The sequence below is a fragment of the Ammospiza nelsoni genome, chromosome 11 (assembly GCF_027579445.1).
Source record: "Ammospiza nelsoni isolate bAmmNel1 chromosome 11, bAmmNel1.pri, whole genome shotgun sequence".
NCBI classification, from domain to species: domain Eukaryota; kingdom Metazoa; phylum Chordata; class Aves; order Passeriformes; family Passerellidae; genus Ammospiza; species Ammospiza nelsoni.
Window position 1 is genome coordinate 21,813,649 of NC_080643.1, and position 22,262 is coordinate 21,835,910.

Below are 22,262 nucleotides of genomic sequence, written 5' to 3' on the forward strand. Positions count from 1 at the left end.
TCACCCATCTGACATTTAAAGGTGACATCTAAAGGAGCTGCACACACCAGCAAGCCCGGGCATGATTCCAACCAGGTGTGGTGTCCCCCAGCAGCGAGTGAATCACAGAATCCCAGAATGGTTTGGGTTGGAAGGACCTTAATGCCCATCCAGTGCCACCCCTTCCAAGGGCAGGGACACCTCCCACTGTCCCAGAGTGCTCCAAGCCCTGTCCAACCTGGCCTTGGGCACTGCCAGGGATCCAGGGGCAGCCACAACCAAAGGCCATGCTTCCCTTCTCTGCCTTTTAGGAGGACACCACAGATCCTGGCAACTCAACCACTTGACTTGGGCATAGGAAAAACTTTTATTTACATGTTAATTAAAAAAATACTTGACAAAAAAGGCATACAGTATTTTATACTAAAAGAATAAAGATTTTTATTAAGCACTGTAAGTTGCATTCAATAGCCTTCAAAGACACCACACCACAATCCATCTACAACCAGCCAAACCCAACAGTAGTTCATTCTTGCACAATCCATGAGTTGGGGCAGAACTCCCTTCAACTTACATTAAGATACCTACTTAGCTCTGGCGGGCAGGGAATGGGGAATTACACCTCATTTCTGATCACTAATGTGTGATGAAGAGCATCAGGAGAATTATATGAAAACGAATATAAAGAAATGATTCTGATTTTGAAGTACATTAAGTTTGGAAACACTAACAAAAACATCAAAATGATACAGGTATATTTGCTTATACTAAATTCTTGATGGGAAAGTTCTCAAGAACAAGCCATTTGTTTCCTGCTACAGAAGGGGGGTACTTTTTTTTTTTTTGAAGATCAAAGCGTTTTTTTTTTGTTTTTCACAGAATTTCATATTTGCTAATATGAAGGCATAAAACAGCAACAGAGAACAATAATGCATACAGCAATGAGTACACCAGGGTAACGTTGATATTCAAAACGGCTAGATAATTTTTTTTTTAAGTTTTAGAATAAATGCAACAGAGGTCAATAATCACAAAATTTTAAGGTTAGAGCAAGATCAGTCAATGACTAAACATAGTTAACATCTTTTATAGGACTATTACTGATTATTAGCTTTTTTTGTTTTGCAAATGGGCACAGTACTTGTAAGAATGGAAGAAAGAGGACAATAACATGCATAATATTAACTACACACTTTAAAAATCATGAACCATGCAGAAGTTTAGCTCAAATAGTAGTACTAATGGTCTACGTCTGATTCAAAACCACATAGTTCATTGATCACGGATGCATGGTATTAGTCACAAAAAGTTTCCTAACACATTGTGTTTGTTTTGAAAGGTCGTTTGCATCTTCTATGATTTCAAGTTTATCTCCGTTTAACTCGCTCGTAACGTATGTATGATGTCTATTGAACTCAGCAGAACTGCAGTGTTACTGAGAATTGGTAGTTTCGAGAGTTTGCACATTTTTAACACAAAAGAACCACGGCAACGGTGATGAGATTTCAGAAAGAAAAAACTGTGGTTGTGCCTTTTTCCCCCCATAATCATGAAATCAAAGCCTTAAAGAAAGCTTTATTGTGACACAGTAATGCAAAATCAAATATAATGGCATACATATGGTGCCAAGTACTAAAAATTATAGTTTTAAGCTATATATACTTAAAGACTGCCAAAATTTGTTTTCTTTATATTTCAAAAAACAAAACTACAAGCTTTTGTCATAACCAGTTTAAACTTTATGTATACTTCATTTTAAGTGCGGGAGTCAAATGCTCTTCATTCTTTTTTTTTTTTTTTTGTTTTATTGTAGCATTTTGACTACAACTGGTTAAAACTAAAAAATGTGTTGTTTAAATCTCTGACATCAAAGAGGGATCCGAATTTCCAAAGTCCTCATTTTTCTCTTACGGAAAGGAAAAAATGTACGTAACTGTAGGCTCTCTTTCTTTCCAGATATTCCTAATCCTGACCCTTCCCAACATCCTTCACCCTCTATAAAAAATAAGTTTACTCTTCTTTTTTTAAGACAGTGGCCTCAAGAGCATCATCTTTATGGCAAACACTGTCTGCATTTAGTGCATTTAAATGAGGATTCGTATTGCACATTTTAGAGTCATTACTCAAGGCACTTTCAGACTGATTGGAAGCCCTGATGTCTCCTGTATTCCCATTCATCTGGGAAGCTGGTTTTTCCTCAGTCACAACTCCATTTTCAGCCAGGGATCCATCTGAAGACACAAGTGAGGATTTAGATTCCTCGGATTTTGACTTAAGTTCTTTGGCTACTTCTTCTGCTGAAGCAGCGTAAGGAGGTTTGCCCTAGTTGTTAAAAAAAGAAGAGAATTACTGAAGAACCAGTGCTAAAAATGTATATAAATGTACAGTCTGATATAAGGACACTACAACAGGCAGCATGCAGGGCACAGGGTCATGAGTGAACACCAAATATTAGGCATTGCTGAAAGAAGTGGCCCACAAAATACATGGAGAGGTTTTTCGGTGTTCCCCAGAGCCTTCTGATGCCCCTGGGGCAATGCTTTAGTTTTAACTTTGCTGTTGCCCTCCTTTACAACATCAGAGCTACATAAATGTCTGAAACACCAAAACTGAGAATCAATGTCCAGCTGCACTTTGCTCCTCAGTTCATGTGTGCTGTGGTTCAGTGGCAGGACTCTGTGTTACTCAAACACAAACACGACTGTTTCCAGCCAGCGTTTGGAGGAGTGCAGAAGCACCATGCACTATTCCCTGCACCAAGCTATATGCTTGCAAGATTAGGAAAGGCTTTCATAAAAAAGCATATAGTAAGATTGTACAAGACTGAGTACAGCCAAAAAAACTAGACTGATGCAGCATACAATTAGTTATGTATTTGCAATTAATCTTAGTGTTCCAGAAACATAATAGCCTTTAAACAAACCAAAATAAGCAGGTTAGGCTGCTAAGAAGCAGCACACTGGTCTGTCACATTGTTCACAAAGTCAAGTGCTAAGAAATGGCTTATGACAGGGATGCCTCAAACAGCAGCAAACAGCTCTGCAGTATAAAAACCTCCCCTGTCACCTACTGGAACACCTGCAGTAAGCTGCTGAAGGGTTTTACAGAAGAACTTTGCAGGCGAGTCAGAACTGCTGTTCTCCAGCATTCTCATTATCCAGATAATCACAATTCTCAGTCCCATTGCACAGGTATGGGTGATCACTGTCACCGTGCCTCTTTACAGACATCTTTAAATTCAGCTTTCAAGACATGCTTTAGTTTCTTTCCAGAACAAGAGTGATAAGTTTCATCTTGGGACAAACCAGAGCAGTCTGGCGTGTTGGATAAATCCAAAGAGATTGTTTTGGTCAGATTCCCAAGCTGAGGGGAGGAAGTGCCTCTGGCTGAGCCTGGTCCTGCACAAGCACTGCCTCAGTGAGGCAGAGGGGCCACTGGCACCTCCCAGCCTCACCTGGCTCTCACAGTCCACTCACTGCATGGAAACTTTCCCAAGTTCTCCCTGCCATATGCATTTTAAATAATCTTTTTTATCTTCCTATACAAGAAACATCCTATATGGCCATGATGACCACAAAATGCAATGAGCTCAGGTCCATTGAGAATGCCACTTATCTTCTCCAGGCACAATTTTACACACAGGTCCTTGTGATCACAAGTATTTACCATCCAAATTACAGATCATTATTAAAAATGCAAATACCCAACCTTGATGGCACTTGTCAAGACACCTGCAGCTATTACCTGAACTGTACTCCCATATGTACACCTGTAGTAAGCCTGGAGTATTTGGGAGCTCGTTTTCAGGATTTCCTTTATTTCAAAGCTTAAATCAGAAATTAGATGCTCTATTATTAACACAGTGGTTTCTCTTCTACTTAAAATGTAAAGTTTCAGATCCACAGGTACATTTGTAGACATATAGTCTGCGTACACAGCAATTTAACAAGGAAGAGAAGTATTTGAATTTTTACACCTGTAAAACAGTCAGTTTTACTGGAAGTTAATAGTTCCTTCATTATCTACTGCAGAACATTCTTTTACTGTCTGACACCTGAAAACTTCCCCCTACTCTCAGGTCTCTCTGACAAATGGCATGTCCATATGACATATTTATTGTGGAAGTTTTTCCAACTATTTACTACTCATTCATCTAAACTGCATAGCAGCCAGAACCATGGAAAAGGAAGAAAAACAGAACTCTGAAAGCAACTGACATCTCATACAGGTCAGCAGTGTGCCTCAGCTGTATTTGAAGGATCCATGGAACAGACCGAAGTCATGATCCATGGACGTTTTGCAGGGTATCACCAGGAAGGAACCTGCATGCTCAGGGGGAAAGGCTGCTCTGCTATTCCCAAGTTTAGAGTGACCTTTTAGATCTGGAGCATGGCAGCAGCAAAGATCCTTCACTGCTTCATGAGTCTGGACCGTGGTCCCAGAAAAAAAATTGGGGAAGAGTGGGGGCAGGAACAGAACTGCTAATTTGTTTCAGCTTTGTATTTCTCCCATTTTCTAAATTTTCTTCTACTCCCATGGCTGGTTAGAGCTGTGTAGGCACAAGATTCATGTCAAAATACATTCTTCCACATCTGTCTGTAGAAGCAAAGTTTGCTTTAAGTGAGCTGTGACACAGCCTGTCCTGTCACCGCTGTGCGGCTCACAGCCTCCACGGGTCGCCAGAAGCACTTGGAGCTGTGAAAGTGCTGCTGGTCTGGGGTGCAGCCCAGCCCAGCCCGTCCCAGAGCGTGCTGCAGTCAGGCACATGGCTTCATTACCTGAATTGCTCCCTGGCTTTTATAACCTCGCCCATAGTACCTTCCACCTCTTCCAAAAGTTCTTATCACCGGAGTGGAGATAACTCCTCTAGGTCGCCTGCAGGGGTGGGGCAAGGGGAGAAAATAAAACACTGATCAGTTTTCTTTACAACTGCTTTGCATTTAGTTTTGCCAGACTATTATTTCCCTAGCTTTACTGTCTAGTGCCTATCATCAACACATTTTGAAAGAGGAAAGATACCTAATTCGGAATTGTAGGGTTCTGCTGCTTGCAATTGTATCAAACCCAACAAAACCTTTTGGGTCTGGAGCAATAAAATGTCTCTTTCTAGACTTCCTTTCAAAAGAAACAATAAATTATATTTTCAAGCTCTGCAGAAACATCTTCCAAGTGTCAAATTATCCTCATGGCACTTTAAAACCAGAGCTCAAAATACTTTCACCATACAAAAATAGCAATTTGAACCACATAGAAAGACATTTCCCCCATTAAGTAACAGCTTCCAACGTAAACACGACACAGGCTCTGATAAAAGAAAGTAAGGCAGAATTAAAAAGTTGTGTAGGTACAAAATTATCTAAGAAACTGAGGGAATAAATGAGCTTCACCTTTATCTGGCATGTGGCAATTGGTAAGTTGGGATGCCTTCCAATGAAGACTCCCAAGTAAGACACATTAGGCGGTGGTTTTTGGTGTGATTCAGTACAATTACATCAGATGAAACCAAACTTTCCCACCTTGGTCTCAGGCTGTGCCAGGGAAGGTGGTTTAGATTAGATATATTTGGAAAAATTTGTTCACAGAAAGGGTTGTCAAGCCCTGGTACAGGCTGCCCAGGGCACTGCTGGAGTCATAATTTTGGAACTGTTCACAAAACACATGGACGTGGCACTTGGGGACACGGCTTAGGGGTGAACATGGTGGTGGGTACTGGGTTGACAGCTGGACTTGATGATCTCAGAGGTCTTTTCCAACCACAGCAATTCCAGGATTCAGCTACAATTGCTTTAACTCCATCAGCTGCAGAAACTGAATTTCCCAATCATTATGTTAAGAACTCTTACGTAAATGTTCTCCTAAAAATTCCTTATTTTCCCTACCAGAGATCCTGGATTGCTCTAGAAGCCTGGGAATGTCCTATGTTTGCTCTGGATGTGCTGCCTGATAGTAGGAGGTGGTGGTGTGACCCCTGACTCCACTGGGGCTGGCTGTGTGCTGCTCAGGCCCCTGAGCGGAACTGCACTGTGCCCCCCAGTCTCCTCTCATATGCTGTGAATTCCCACACTGGGCACTAAGAGATCAAATTCTGGGGTTTAGAAGTGACAGCAGAGAATGAACAGAGGAGCTGTGGTTTGCACGTGAGTCCCTCTCACTGTGTTCCCTCCTTGCCAACCCCACTGGCTCTCTTTTTACAAGGTCAAAGCGCGTCCTTGAAGGAGCTGTAAAACTTCTCCTGCCCAGAAAATCACACTAAATCCACTGCTGGATCGAGGCTAATGCAAAGCAGCTGGTACAATTTTACACAAGAAGAACAACATCTGAACTCAGCATTGCAGAGACATGAGGCAATGGGGTGAACAAGCCTGACTCAATCCCCTCTGCTGAAAGAGATAAAAATGGAATACAAGTGTGCAAAACTGGGCCATGAACTAAGACAACCTGCTGTGCTGTTTCCTAGTTGTGACCTTTGTAGGAAATAACCTCTGCCAACATGAACCTGCTGTTAAAGCACTGGATCTCAGGGCAAGGCTCTTCCCCCAGAGGGTGCTGGCCCTGCCCAGGCTCCCCAGGGAACGGGCACGGCCCCGAGGCTGCCAGAGCTGCAGGAGCCTTTGGGCAGCACTGCCAGGGATGCCCAGGGTGGGATTGTTGGGGGGTCTGTGAAGGGCCAGGGGTTGGATTACATGATCCTTGTGGCTCCTTTCTAACTCAAAGTATTTCTGTGGTTCTGTCTTTAGGTAGAACCCTTAACATGATCATGTTTTCCTATTGGTTCTACTTTAGCACCAACTGACCAAACAGGAAAGCTGCCTGCAGTCATTCTACCTCTGGCCTATTCTAGTAACTCTACATGTGACCAGCACCCTATCAGTGCTGATCTGATGGAGAGAGGAAGATCTGGCATTGACAATTTTCCTGTCTCTTTGGGGTGACAATCTGCACCAAACCACACTGCCTTAAGACAGTACCTCCAACAAAAAGAAACTTCAGGCATTTTATCTCAAATTGAAATCTACTACTGAAAAATCATATTTCTCTGTCATAAAGGTACTGGCAGGAGCAGCAACACCCTTTCAGTGATCTGTTCACTTCCCAGATAAGGATGGTTCTCAGTTCCTGGCTACTGATGCTCTGTGTGAATCCAGGTATTTCCCCCTTCAGGAGATGGAGGAATTGCTGTCCTGTATGGATGTAAGTGAGCTCTGAGCCCCAGGCTGCCCACACACGCTGGTTTTGGGAGGACACACAGTGCACATCACTGGGAGAAGCCACCAGCTTCTGTTCATATATCCTCATGAAGAACAGAACAAATGATCATCCAAGAACCTCATTTCAGTGCTAAAAAAGGTTATTTTGTCCCCTGGTACCCAAGCAAACCTCATTCCTCCCCCCACCTTTATTCACTCCCCATCTCTCCAGATGCTGCTCTGGACCAGTGCAGGGCTCCCAAACCTGCCCCCACACCCACCCAGGCACCTGACAGCTGTCTGAAACACCTAAAACAACACTCAATGCTTCTGTTTTGGCAGCTGGATCTCATTCTTGAGAGCTGGGCAGTCCTAGCTAAATGAGGTCCCCTCAAAAGATCAGCTCTGCAGCCACTGAACCTGCTCACATTTGTTCCCAGAGCTCCTGCCTCTCCCTGGCCCCACAGCAGCTCCAGTTCTCCCAGAGCTTCAGATTAACCCAGCTCCTCACTCAGCCCAACACAACATGCATTCCAACAGCTCTGGCTGACTCCAGCATGAAGCTCCATAGTGCACACTGGAGTAAATGAACAGAGAGATGAAATTCATGCAGTGCAGTCTTTCACACTGCTGCTCCCTGGTTCAAGGTGGCAATAAGTCCATCAGCTTTACTGCACTAATACAGACGGACACAATACACAGTCCTTTAGGATTGTCTCCTGTAATAGACACAACCTTAATGAAAGATAAAGAGAGTTCTGTAAGACACAGAACCAGCAAGCCTAGGGAAAAAATACCATCTTAAAAGTAACAAACTAGGTATTTTTGTAACAAAGTACTTGCTTTTCAGACATGTTGTGCACCTATAACTTCAGCTGTAGTGAAATGAAGTGGAAGAGCTACAGAAATTAATATTCTTTTAAGCACACTTCCATCATGACTGTAACAGAGAACTACTAAACTCAGAAATGTCCTTCAAGAGTTTTCTGCTTCACAGGATTACATAATGTAGTTATTAAAACTGTTATCATGCTTCTTGATAAATGTCCTTCCACAAAAAGGTGTTTAATGTAATGCATCTACTGGTTTCATGGAAAAGTCCCAAAGTCATTTCCTCACTCAAAAGCAAGCTCTGTGTTTGTGTGTGTGTATATATATATATATATATATATATATATATTTCAGATTCAGTATGAATTTTATTTGCACATAAAAATGCTTACTGTGTTTGTGTGTGTGTATATATATATTTCAGATTGAGTATGAATTTTATTTGCACATAAAAATGCTTATACCTGTAACTGGTGAAAAGCATCTTAAAAGGAATTCTTGAATATTCAGTGGGTATAATTCACCCTATGTGCCCTAAAGTGTGTCATATGCAATCTCTACTGCTTCCAGCTTCTGTTTTCCTTGCTTCCTCAGACATTAAACCCCAGGTGAGCAGCACATCCCCAGGCTGGCACTTACCCTCGGGCTGGTCCTCCCACGGACACCACCTGCAGAGGAAATGGCCCTCTACCCCCTCGTCCACGTCTGCTTCCAGCCCAGTGGCCGACTACAGTGCCGGCAATTTCAAGTTTCCCTCCCTGAGAAGGAATAGGTTGGACTCCTGCACATAAAAGCAAAACCAAACTTTGATCTTCACAATCATCACAGTAAAGTTCCAAATGAATGGAAAGCTGGCTTGCCCAGATTTCACCACCCCATTTCCTCTAGGGATACTGTGAGGTTATTGCTCATTTTGCAGTATTCCAGAAGTGTTAGAACTCCAAGAGCCTGTTTCCCCCACCCTTTTTAAAAAATAGATATGAATTCTGAAAAGAAAAATTGTCTGACATGAATGCTTCACTTTCAGTAATTGAAAATATACTTGAGATAGGCCTCAAGAAACCAGGGGAGTTTTACAAGTTGGCTGAAGACTGGTTTTTTTTCCTGAATTCTTGAAGAAGGAATTCTTGCAGGTTCAAGGCACTTTTTAGCCAACAGCAAGTATCAGCATAGATCACACAGATTATATTGGCAATAAAGAATTTACTAGGCTGGACAAGCTGTACTAACACTAAGTTGCTATAAAAATGTACCATTCAAACAGATCTGGTTTAAAAGGTGTGTTTATCATTTCCCCTCAAAGAAGGCAGCTGAAGTTACAGTTGTCTAAGATGCAACTACATCTTCTGTTCAAGTTGCTCATGTCTTTATACTAAATCAGCTCTGGGGCATAACACGTATTTCAAGAAATCCAGGTATGTGAATTGAGCAAGATGTTACTGGTAAGACCATCAGCACCAAAAGGGTTACAAACCACAGCATTTATGCAGCCATAATTAGTCTCCAAATGTTATAGGCTGAGAACTATACTACTGCTTACATCCAGAAGGTTCCTACTTCTCTGTGCAAGTCCTTCATCTCCAAATGCAGATGGTTTGCAGGGCCAGAGTTATCCACACATGAAGCACTAGAGGTATGTTTGCTCTTAGAATAAAAGCTCAGAGGCCAGAAACAACAGCTAAATATGTGGGAAAAATTTACCCTCAACAAGCTTCCATCATCTCACATACAGGAAGTAAGCAATGGGCACACAGGTAGGGAAGTAAATCCCACTCCTGTGTCCACACCAGCACTAATGCCAGCAAAGAAGGGCTCAGCAGTAATACCAAAGACAGTAATTTCTATGCTAGGTCTTTGCAAAAAGCTCAACTGTCCCCAGATTTTGGAAAATCCCTGTTAATACAGAGGCCAGTGGGTTACACAAGCCCTCTTGGCCAGTGGGAGACAGGCTGCCTGCTGGGTTTGGGCTCTCCTGTGTTTGGAAGAGGTTTCTGGCACGAGGAGCCTGGGGGCTTGCGGCAGGGATGGGAGCAGAGCGGACAGCAGCCGGGCAGGCTCTAGAGAGGGAAGCTGAGACAGTTAAGGAGACAGGGAGTCAGAAGGAAAGCCTCAGACCAACCCGTACAGTGGAGGAAGCCGTTGCCAGAAGCTCTAAGAAAAGGGGTTTGGGTATAATTACCGCCCTGAAACTTGCTAGTCCTGTTGCTGTCATTGCCAGAGAAGGCTCCGGAGTGTCCTGCCGCTGCCGCCACCCGGAAGGCCCGGTAAGTGCCTGTGGCTACGGTTTCCCCATAAGGGCCTCCAAAGCCATAGACTCCTGTTAGACCCAGGGTAAAGAAAGACAGGGGAAAAGCTGTGAGGGGGCCAGGCAACTGGGAAAGCCCCAGCAGAGAGGTTGCTGCCTCCTTCCACCCTTGCAGAGGCAGGCGGGAGGGCCGCACTCCCGCAGGCAATACTGCAGCACCGCCGAGGGAGCCCTGGCCAAAGGCATCCTGCTGTCCCAGCCAGCAGGGAGCCTCTGACCCAAAGGGCAGGCCCTGGGGCTTGGAATGGAATCCCAACTTCTGTGGCATGGTAAAGGCTTGTGACAACTTTTTGGCAGTGAGCATTGGTAGCTACAGTCAGGGCACCCCTGAAGTGCCTGTGGCCAGTATCTCTACACCTCTGGGCCTTGGAACGGAGAGATTTTGAGGAAGTGAGCAATCCTAGGAACAGCCTGCAATGTTTATGTCAGTATTTACACTTGAGGGTGCCAGTGGCTATATGACTGCAGCAAAACACAGAGGAGTGGGGAGGGGGAAAGGTTGTCTTTAGCCCTGACAGTTAAACTGTGTCTGATAATTTATAAATGTTTTGAACCAATTTACTGTGCAAATAAAAGTTTTTTCATACTGCCCAGTGTCAATCTATTCCTCTTTTTTCTAATTCTACAAAAACAGTAAAAATATTTTGATCTGGCACAGTTACTAAAATCCTGATGAAAATATGCAGCAATACAGCACATTCCATATCACTGGGCTAATAAAAGCAACCCCAAAACACAGTGGCAGGCACATGCCAACACAAGCCCACCACTTCCTTTTCTGTATTTTCCCTATGAAATTGAGCAGACCTGGCAGTTTTGGGAATGTGCAAGGTATGGTGACGTGTGGCACCGCTGTCCCATCACTTACCAGCAAAGCCTCTCCCCCTGCCCTGAGGTGGTGGGACTGGCCCAAAGTGTCGAGGATACATAGAAGCTGGATAGAAAGGCATGGCAGGTGGAGGTGGGAAAGGGAGAGGATGGTTCTGCCTGGAGAAATTTAATCCTTCTAGGATGCTCTGACGCATCTTTTCAACCTTGGCTGCCTGCTCAGCCTAGGAATAAAGAGAAGGTCACAGAGGGACATTAAAATTCTCATTTCAATTGTATAAAGCTACATTTACATAACAAATTCAAAGGAAAACCCAAAATAATACAGAAATAGAGAGAGAATCATCATCCTAGACCTGGACTGCAACCCAGAGTCTGTGCATAAAGGCTGAAGCATGCCTGGAGGGTTATAACCCTGAGAAGGGACCACAGCCACCATCAAAAGCAAACTTGGGATCAGCTTCCCTCAATTCACAAAAAAAGAAGGGATACAATTTCATATCTTTCAAAAAGTTAAAAACAAAAAAGTTTGGGTTATTCAGTAAACTGTTTTATCAGTTTCCTGGTTTTACAGGTAGATAGTAACTTCGCATGATTTGGATAACACAAAAAAGGCCTTTTTTAAGATTTTAAGATGATTGTAATTTTAAGATGATTGTATTTTAAGATGATTGTAAGAAATGTGAAAAGATTTTGAGCTGAGGACCCCAGGAATGACTTTACAATCTGTCAAGTCAGTTAGAAAACACCAATTTTCTTTACTACAAACCCAGTGCAGTTTAGTATTTTGGACAGTCTGACCCAAAAAGGTGGGACTTGAACAAATGAGCAGAGTTTCCAACTTGGCCATTCATCATATCAGTGTTTCCGTTTTCAGAGAGAAAAAAAAAATCAAATTCAACTTGATGCCTCTTCTTCCAAATCTACCCAAAAGCCATCCTACTCATCAAGAAATAAGGAACTAAACAGCAAAACCCACCCATTAGCCATTCCCCTCATATTTGCCTTTCAAAGCAGAGGTGACATATGTGGTAAATGACAAGCCAGGCCATGGAACCCTTGTGCACACATGGGACACTCCATCACCCTGCCAACTACACACCTGACCATCACAGAGGTCGATGAGCGGAACTTTCTCCCGGCTTGCTTTGATGAGCTTGGTCTGGAATAATTTCCCATCAAAATACATCCAGGGACAGCAGTGCTCCCATGGAATGGGCTGTCCGCAGGCGTCGTTGGCAAAAAGAGCCATGTCCACACCGCTCATAAAGAGAGCAGACAGCTGGATTCCACGGGGATCCAGATTCTCAATCTGTTTAAAACCAGAGTAAATACGGTAAGATCGCAGTGAGATATAATTCAAAGTTATTCCAATAGTTACATTCTTTTCAAAACTCTTGCAAACGGAGGGATTTTAAAAGGTCATCCAGACTTTCACAGGTTTGAGCAGAAGAATGCACCAGAACCTCACACTTGTGCATGCAGAGCTGCCATCTTCAGAAAAGCTGTTGTCCCATCCACCTGCTCTGGAGACCAGAGATAAACACAAACCCCTATTTTCTCAACACAAAGTGCAGGAAACTATTTCTAAAGACACTTACAGGAAATTAGCATTAGAAAACTTAATTGAAAATTTTATTCCAAATAATTAAGTGCTTCTTAGACGTGTGGCAGAACATCTCAGGGATGAGCTCAACGCAAAATTCCATTTTTCTTCCCATGTAACACATTTCTTTCTCAACTCCTTTATAATGGATTTTCTATTAGTTTGATTCAAGATTTTGCTTTAAGAACACTTTAAGATATCTTAATAAAAAAGTAGTGTGTATGCACACAACAGCTTTATTTAGGATGTAGGATAGGGACACTAAGGTAGAACTAAACAGTGAATAATAGGCAGTGGTCAAAGCAAAAAGGATTTGCTTGCAGCAAGTGTATTTTTAGCTCTAGCATAAGAAAATATCACTCCTGGTGTTCTCTGAAATACTTCCCAAAATATCAGCCCTTGCTTGGGAACATTTTCAAGACCTTGGTATTAAATTTTAAAATTAAACTCCATTACCACCTTCCTTATGCATAAGCAACCTTTAAGAGCCCAAAGACTCTACTGCTCATTTTGCAGATACATGGCTGGGTTCAATCAATTTCAACTGCTCTTTACGTCTGACTTCACAAACTGCTTCCTGTGAGGACAGTAACAACCCTGAGGGAATTACTGCATCTTCCAGCTAACCAATATATCTTATGGAAATAATCCACATTACTTTATGTATGATTGAAAAATTTTAAAAAACACTACTAAATCAAAACATTATCTGCTATTAGTGGCCTTTTGGTTTGTGTTGGAATGGCAAGAATATTTTCTCTGGGAATTCCTTTCTTAGGTCTCTAAGAACAGTGATTTTCACACTGGAGTTTCTTTCCCTATGCATCAGATCTTAAGAGAGAAGTGAGACTTGGTGACTCTACAATAGATACCTTTGCCAAAATCTATACACCTAGATGTCATTTAGGCTATGGGCTCAACATCTCTGGAAGTGTTCCACGCCAGGTTAGATGGGGCTTGGAGCAACTTGGGATAGTGGAAGGTGTCCCTGCCCATGTCAGGGAGTGGAATGAGGTGGGCCTTATTTAAGGTCTCTCCCAACCCAACCCACACTGTGATTTTGATGCATTGTGTTGTGTTTGGAAAATGGACATTGCAGACCATTGCAGCCATCTCTGCAACACTTTAAGCTGCTATGACTAATATTTTGGAAAGTACAGGCTTTTAGTGAGGCACCTACAGATCAGCCACTACAGTTAATTCCTGCATCAGCTGCAAACAAATCTCCTCAATTATCTAAGTCCTAGTTAAGAATTACCTTGAGTTCCTGAAGCTGGTCAGGTTCATAGAGCTTTGGAGACAACGCTTGGGCAAGGAAAGCATCGAGTTCCTGGCGGCGCAGAATGCGCACCCCCGGCCACTGTACCATGTACCTGGAGGGAAGCACGGCCCCGTCAGTGCCCCGGCCGGGGCGGCCACAGCACAAACCACCAGGGCACACACACAGGGTACACACACAGGGACATGGCACAGCACAGAAACATGCTGGGCACGGAAAAGAGCAGCTCTAAGATACCACTGATTTTGCATACCAAGTAGCCTATAAGGAGAAACAGTGCTCAAAAGGCATGATGAGGTTCAATAGAACCAAAGACAAATTTACATTTATCATTCTCAAAAATGGCTTAAATTTTACCATGTTTAAGATGCTTACCTTGGATTCTGAAAGAACTATAAGCTAATTGTCTTAAATAATTACCCCAAATGTAAGCATCTCCCAATTCCTCTGTCAATTTTCAATGTGAAAATTTAATAGTTCAGGATTTTGGAACTTATGACTTTTTCTTTGGAAATCTGGAAGCTTTTGTTGTGCAACTTTACCCACAGAACCCTCTGAGGCCCCAAAAGTTTTTTATTTTTACCGAGCTGAAGTCTTGAGTACACTAAGGTAAAACTAATTCAAATGATAAAACCTCTTTGCAACACAAGACCTTTTTTATCTTCCCCTCAATCCTTTAGAGACTGATAAAGAACTACACACATGCTTTTCTACAACCAAACTCCCTCCCCCAGTGAGGCTGCAAATATGAATTAGCACTTTCTAGAGATCCCAGAGTAAAACCTTACTCCGGTTCTGATGGCCCTGGAGGTGACACTAACCTCAGCACACAGCAGAGCACCATAAGATGAGTGGGCACATTAGTTGGGTTGAGCATTGCTGGTGTGTCTGATCGCATACAGGCCAGGAACGCCCTCATACGTCGGTTCTTGTCTTCCACAGCTTTGCCCAGCCACAGCTTCTTCAGGTTTGGGCAGGTCCACTCCCTGAAGGCGAGGGCTTCCACCAGCTCAGGGGTCTGAGGAGATTTGCCTTTGTAAGCAGCCCATTCCTTAATTATCACCGGTGAAACTGCAGGATGGCAACGACAGAAAGAAATCAGCCTGACTTAGTATTTCATATTCCAGCATTTATTTCAACCTTCACATGCAAGAGATTTTGATTGAAAAAGCATCACTTCAAGACTGCAGTAGTGTGCTGGATTACACTGCCAAACAGGTAATTTAAACCCTGCATGAAATACTTTTAATTGTGATCACTTACAAATGAGGTGTATACAGACATGCATACACTAGGAATGTCATGCTAATATTTTCAAATGAATATACAACATAGAGGGAATACACACATTTTTCTAAAACAAACAGCACAACTTCCCCTGGAAGTGTTCGATGCCAGGGTGGACAGGGCTTGAAAGAAACCTGGTCTACTGGAATGTGCTTCTGCCCATAGCAGGATTGGAAATGGATGGTGCTTAAGGTCCCTTCCAATCTTAACCATTCTATGATTTTAACTTAAAAGTGCAATTTTCTCCTTAAATATCTGTGTCATATCTGTCTGTGGTCATACTGTCACATTTGACAACACTTGTGTATGATCAGAAACCTATTCCAGAGGTGGTCTTTTAAGAACAATACGATCATAGTGATTCTATTTGAATCATATTTAAACCTGGTATTATTATACTTGTCTGCAGCTGTTCAGCTACCGCAATGGAATGAGATCTCAAATATAGGCAAGTGCGGAGTTCTCCCTAAACATTTTACAAAACACTACTTTATATTAAGCCTTCCCATTTATTGCACTGCTTTCTATGAAGAGGTTAGTGGTTTTGTGCCTAATCTCCCTCTCATCTGCATCAGCACGAAGATAGTTCACTCTACATTGCTACTAAATCATCTCCATTCCTCTATTTGAAGACAACCAGAACAGAAGACAAGTTCAAGTCAAGGCTGAGACACTATACCTTTGGCCTTGAAGCAACCCGAGCCTGACACAGTTCACAGTGTGCCTGCACCCTGCCACCTCTGAGCCAGTTATGCAGTGTGGAAAGGTTCAAGGAACTTGTTAGTGCAGGTTCAGGTTACAGCCCAGGGGGATTCCCTGAGGGAGCCCAGACCTGTTCACTCTGCTGGAAATCCACTGGATACAGCCTGGGGAATACATCCCACTGGTGCCAGCACAGGCCTGACGGCTACAAAGCAATGGGGCAGCAACCTAATATGTGATTCTATAGCCAAGGGCAGGCAAACCACAGCAGAGGTGATGGTCAGGATTACAGAGCAAAGCTCCAGAACACCCCAAAGAGCTCTCCTGCTTTTCATGAACAAACCCAGCCTAGCATTACAGTTACTCTTCACAGAGCTCAGGGCAGTTTTACAAAACCACGCACAGCAACGCAAATAAACACTGACATATTTAGTTGGTCACCTCACTATAAAATCATGTTCTATTTTGGTTGCTTCCAGGTTTTATGCACCCCCACACTCTAAAGATGGGCTCTAACAGCCAGCCGAGCTACCCTGCCCTAGTGCACAGCTCATCTCTCTGGGTTTCTCTGCTTGCTTAGGCCCAGAACAGCAAATACAAATAAAAGTATGTCTTTTATGTCTGCTTTCAAACTGTTCTGTAATTGCTTTAGATATCAGAAGCAAAGCTGTACACACCACCAGTGTTTTCCCAGTGTTTCTTTCACTTATACTGAACACACTTCTTAAGCTTATAAGAACAGAATGTTTTATGTCTATGTTTTCTACCTTACGTTTCAACATTCAAATACGGTTCAAAGTTTTTAATCTGTGGATGAAAACTTCCACAGCCTTGTGACAAGAAGGTCACAGGAAGAATACCTCAGCCTTTCATTCAGCCACATGCTACAAAGGTTACACTAGAGATGCACACTGCTTTCTATGTTGTGTTAAATAATAATATACAAGATCACTAGAATGGCTAGAGTGGGAACAGACCTTAAAGCCCACCTTGTTCCATCCCCCACTGTGGCAGGATGACCTGTGCTGGGGCCTCACCACTCTCACAAGGAAGAATTTCTTCCCAATATTCCATAATTGCCCTCAGGAAGCAATTCCCCTTGTCCTGTCACTCCAAGCCCTTGTCCCAAGTCCACCTGCAGCTCTCTTGGAGTCCCTTTAGGTACTGGAAAGGGCTCCAATTCTCTCTGAAGCCTTGTCTTCTCCAGGCTAAAGAGTCCTCCCAGAGTGTCTCCACAGCAGCAGTGTTCCAGCCCTCAAAACACCTTCATAGCCTTCTCTGGACTTGCTCCTGCAGATGCATGCCCTGTGCTGAGGACCCACAGCTGGGTGCAGGTAACCATGCTTCTTGTGGAAAGGTTTAACACAAAGGTCAATCTAGTGGGCTGGAATAGAGTTTCCTCTCTGAGTGATGGGGATGAGGAATTGCAGCTGAATCCACTAACAAGCAACTCTAGCACTGTCCACCAAAAATTAGCACTTAACCTAACAGATGGATCCAGTAGTTGTCCATATCCACTAATTTTTCCAGGGCGTTCCTTAAACCTTTGAAAAATCTCCACTGAGACTGCTGCCAAACCCCCTGCATCCTCAGCTGACAGAATCACGTATGGAGACTTCCACTGAGACATGGGCAGTGCCTACCCTGAAAGCTACATAGACTACTACTTGATCAGCATGTTCAGCCCCATTACCATGGTGTACATTACACTGTTTGCATACCAAACCTCATCCTACTGCTCATCAGCACGTTTGAATGCTCACTGAGGCCTAAGGCACCACACAATCTATGGACCTCTGCTTTCAACAGTGTCCTCATGACATGCTGAGGCTAATCCAAGCAGAGGGTCAGCATCAACCTGCACAACAGTAACCTGCTTAATGAACACCTGAGTGCCATTACAGACTCTGAAGGCACCAGCCATAGCACCTCAGCAGAGCTCTGGTTGCCAAGCACAGCTCCAGGGTCTGGTCTTATTCATTTACTGTGATTTTTAACCTTACAATCCTTCCTGACAGCACAGCTTGAGCTCAGCACACTTGATTTTGCACGAGGGCTACTGCCCAAGAGACACGGCTTTCCTCTTGGCTGAGTACATGCGTGATGGGAACAGCAGGTCACCTGGGGCTGGGCTCAAAGTAACAAACCCTGGGATCCAAGCAGGAGCTCTGCCAGCTTGTGCAAGCATGCCTTGCACCGAGCAGAGAGAGCAGATGGTTTCACTACACACATGGATTTATCAGGACACGGCAATAACCTGGTGCAGGGCTTGACAAGCAGAGCAAGGGAGAGCCTTGGTTTCCACCCCCTGGAGGGAAGGGCAGCACGGACAGCACCGCGCCCTTGGCAGCCAAACACAATGAGGCACTCTGTGACCCAGCAGCTCCTGTCCTCTGAGAGCACAGATGAGGCCATGTACACAGACACTGATCACTGAAGAACCCCACTGACTGTTGTTTCTTATTGGCTTTTAAACTTCATACAAAAAATAATGATTTAAAAGTCAAGAAGCCATCCATTTCATGATAGATCCATTATCTTGCCATCTACATATTTAGTAGTAATCCTGATGTGTCAGTTTATTATGCATTTTTCCCAGCTTCCCATAACCCTCATGTACAATATCCTTGCCAATTATTCAGGAACTATTATTAAGTTGCCAGTGTTTGGTTAGTACAACAAAGATGACAAGATTTTAGATATTAATATTCATTACCTCTCTACATAAATCTTAAGGATCATTTCCATTTCTTCAGAAACTAATTTATTGATTCTCTTAACATATCTTAGTACCTAGATTTTCTTTTAATTGTCTTCATTACAGCATTTCATAACATACTCATTTCTGAGAGCAGCAAAATAATGTAGACACTGGAGGTGAATGAGCATCACCAGTTCATTATAGTCTGGGTGCTCAAAAAAGTTAGAGAAGGCTAATCAGTGCTTCAGACACTGTTCTCTCCTTATGTCTCGCACAGACCGCCCAAGCCTTGTAAGAGAGCCAACCAAAATAAAGGCACTCCTGCACCAGAGCCCCTTCACACCCCACACCTGCACAGCAGCCCAAATCCATCTTTACTGGCACTGCCAGCTTTGCAGCCAAGCAAGGAACTTTTGGGCATATGCTCAAATCGGCTTCTGCTTTTTTAAGAGCTTGGTCAGTCCTAAGCTAGAAGTAGGTCAGTAGCTGAATGCATCCTGCAGCAAGATTTGCCAGAGCTCTTGTAACTAAACTAAGTCAGCAGCAGTGTGCTTACCCTCCAGAGGTAAACTCTGGAAAGCAGGATAAATGGAGAGAAAATAGAGATTATATAGGCTTCCCCAGTAGCCTACAGAGAACATTCTAGGTTTATGAGATTAACCTGAAGCAGGCCTCCAGCACACCTCCAGCACTCAGCCACTTCACCAAAAGACAGTTCTGGTACGCTTTTCAGGACAGAATTCTCATGAGGATACACAATGACTGCAAATAAAATCAGTGTTTTAATCCTGAAATGACCTTGTAACCCAAAATATCACCAAGTTGTGTGAGTCTTAAGAAGTAAAGTTTGTGAGTAGGTGTGCTGAGGTATTATTCAAGCAGTAATACTAAATACTGTAATAGTAAATACTGATTCCCACAAAGTAACTGGCAAAGATAAACAGCTTTTCAAACATCATTGGGAGATTACCATCGTCACTACAAATGTACAAAAACATTCTCAATCACAAATGGAAAGCGCAGAGGGCAGGGAATGAACATAAAGTTTACAACTGACAGTTATTTTTATCCTTTTACACATGAAGCCTGTGAATGATGATTTCATACATTCTGAATATCTGATTCTTAAATTTATCATAGTGACAGGAGACTCCCACATTTAAATACTTGTGCTGCTGCTGCCTTGCACTGAATGCTTCAGCATTCCTGTAACCTTTATAAGCTGCTGCTGCAAAGTTCAGTCATTTCCTTGTATGCATTCATTATAACAAAAACACTCTAGAACGAGGACTGAAATGACAGTAATTCCTGGAAACTGAAGACTTAAAAGACAACTTTCAGATTAATGAGAAGATTAACATCTGTATCTCTGAACAAATCAAAGGATCTTTTGACAAGGCTGTTTGCAGAAGTCTAGTCTGTCCTCACCCAGGGCTACCTTTGGTTACATTACACCCTGATTTCTGTGGCATTTAATTAAACTAGGTTTTTGTATGCCAATACCTGAAGGACACATGATACTTGCAAAGTTCCCTGAGGTACCTTCAGGGACACATTTGGGAAGCCAGGGCAAGTTAACCTGTGCACCTCTGATTTTTGAAAAAAGCAGGCAGATTTGTACATGTGCAGAGAATAGAAGTTTCCTAAAATCCAGTTCTGCCATACACAGAAATGACATCACAAGCTGACATCACTCATTGCAGGTCTGGCAGCAGCTTAAGCAAAGGTTCAAAACAAAGCTTCAGAGCTTGCTTAGAAATAGCAACATTTATAACTCTTAAACTATGATAGGAAATAAAATTTCAAAGTAGCAACATCTTTTTCTCTTATCCACAGCATCCAACAGGCATGAAATTCCTCTGGCTTCAGCTACCTTGAGGGGATCTTAGCAACAATTTCCATTCACACCATGGTACAAGTGGCTCTGAAACCACAGCAAAGGGAAGAGGAATAAAGCATGGGTTGTGCAGTACGTACACTCTGGTGGAAGTCTGTTCTTTCTAAAAGCAAGCCTTTCAGTTTTCTTTCTGCTTTCTGCCAAACTAAACAGGACTCCGTAAACATACTGACGCACTGGCCTATACAGGAGAGCAGCAGGAGGCAAGTCTTTGTTGGCTTCATCTTCTATAGAAACGGCGATTTTGATTTCACCCTTTGGCATGAAAGAAAGCAGAGAAAGATGACATGTTACAGTGAACAAGAAGCATTCAGGTATGCACAGCAACCCAATCCAACCCTAATACACATCCAGCTAGTCAAGACAAATGTGGATCTCAGGGAAGGATTAACCCAGCCTGCTTCATTTCCTCCAGGTTCTGTTGCTTTCCTCTTTTCCTTCTCCACCACACATATATTGGTCTAGACATGTGAGGATTAACTAAATATTGCTCTTTTAATACAGGCACTTGGAAAAACAGCACACATGGAAATAGAGCAAAGTGCTTTTAGACAGCCAAAGCACATTTGAAGCTGATCTAGATTTCAGGCAGTTATCTTAAAAAATACTCATGTGGTCTAAAAGCACCAGTCTGACTTTTTGCTGCAGGATTTGAAACACTATTGGGGACTCACTGTAAGAAAAAAATGCATGAGCACACGTGGACAAAAACCACCTACCTGGGAATTGCTACAATAAGGCTAGGTTTGAATTACTACAATAAGGCTAGGTTTCTACATGTATGTAAAAATTTAACATTTATACCTTTTAAGAAAAAAAAAGCATGAAAGAACCTTCCAACATTTTCCCTCAAAACAGCAACACTGTTTTCTATAACTGCACATCCAAACATGTTAAGATATTCTTGGAAAATGACTGACTGCACTGTCCCCAAAAATCAACCTTTATTTTTAACAATGACAAGAAAACACTCCGTTGTGCTACTTTCTCTTAAAAAAACCCTATTTAAACTATCCCAGTAATGAATTCTGAAGGTGACACCTTGAAGTGGTTACATTAGGATATTGTCAGGTTTAACTGGACAACATTACCTTAGATGTAAGGTTATGTGTCAAAGGTCTCTCCCACCACAAGGTTCAAGAGTTCTGCACTAGAGTCACAGAGACCTCCAGCAGCTCCAGGCTGAGCCAGAGGGGCAGGAAAGGCCCCGGGGGTGCTGTGGCAGTGGCTGAACAGGAGCCCAGGTGGGTTAGAAGGACCAGGGCACCTTGGGCTGCTCAGCACTGGTGTGGCAGCAGGGCCAGGGCAGTGCCCATCCCCTGTGCTGGACATGCTGGGGTCAGTTTTGAGCCCCTCACAACAAGAAAGAGCTGCAGGGGCTGGAGTGTGTCCAGAGAAGGGAACGGAGCTGGGAAGGGGCTCAGCCTCAGGAGGGACCTGCTTGCTCTGCACAGCTCCCTGACAGGAGAGCACAGCCAGCAGGGGCAGGCTCTGTTTCCAGGACAAAGGAAGTGGCTTCAGGCAGCAGGGGAGTCCCCATCCATGGAGGATTTAAAAGCCACGCAGATGCAGCACGTGGGGGCATGGCTCAGTGGTGGCCTTGGCAGTGCTGGGTTAACAGTTTATCTTGAAGATCAAGATAATCTTACTCAATGGTCTT

At 43.2% G+C, this 22,262-nt stretch overlaps 1 protein-coding gene across 3 annotated transcripts in view; it reads right to left on the reverse strand.

The window, feature by feature from the left end:
* Nucleotides 1-395: 395 nt before the first annotated feature.
* Nucleotides 396-22,262, reverse strand: part of FAM120A (family with sequence similarity 120 member A) — a 47,980-nt gene continuing 26,113 nt past the window's right edge. For 2 of the 3 annotated variants that reach the window (XM_059480371.1, XM_059480370.1), the window contains exons 10-18: nt 20,683-20,857; nt 14,837-15,086; nt 13,995-14,109; nt 12,233-12,442; nt 11,171-11,354; nt 10,177-10,314; nt 8,637-8,778; nt 4,758-4,854; nt 396-2,301 (exon numbers count right to left, since the gene is read on the reverse strand). In XM_059480371.1, the coding sequence (XP_059336354.1) occupies nt 1,990-2,301; nt 4,758-4,854; nt 8,637-8,778; nt 10,177-10,314; nt 11,171-11,354; nt 12,233-12,442; nt 13,995-14,109; nt 14,837-15,086; nt 20,683-20,857 (1,623 nt within the window). In that variant the 3' untranslated portion in view covers nt 396-1,989. The remainder of the gene's footprint in view (nt 2,302-4,757; nt 4,855-8,636; nt 8,779-10,176; nt 10,315-11,170; nt 11,355-12,232; nt 12,443-13,994; nt 14,110-14,836; nt 15,087-20,682; nt 20,858-22,262) is intronic. The other variant, XM_059480373.1, reaches the window with a different exon arrangement.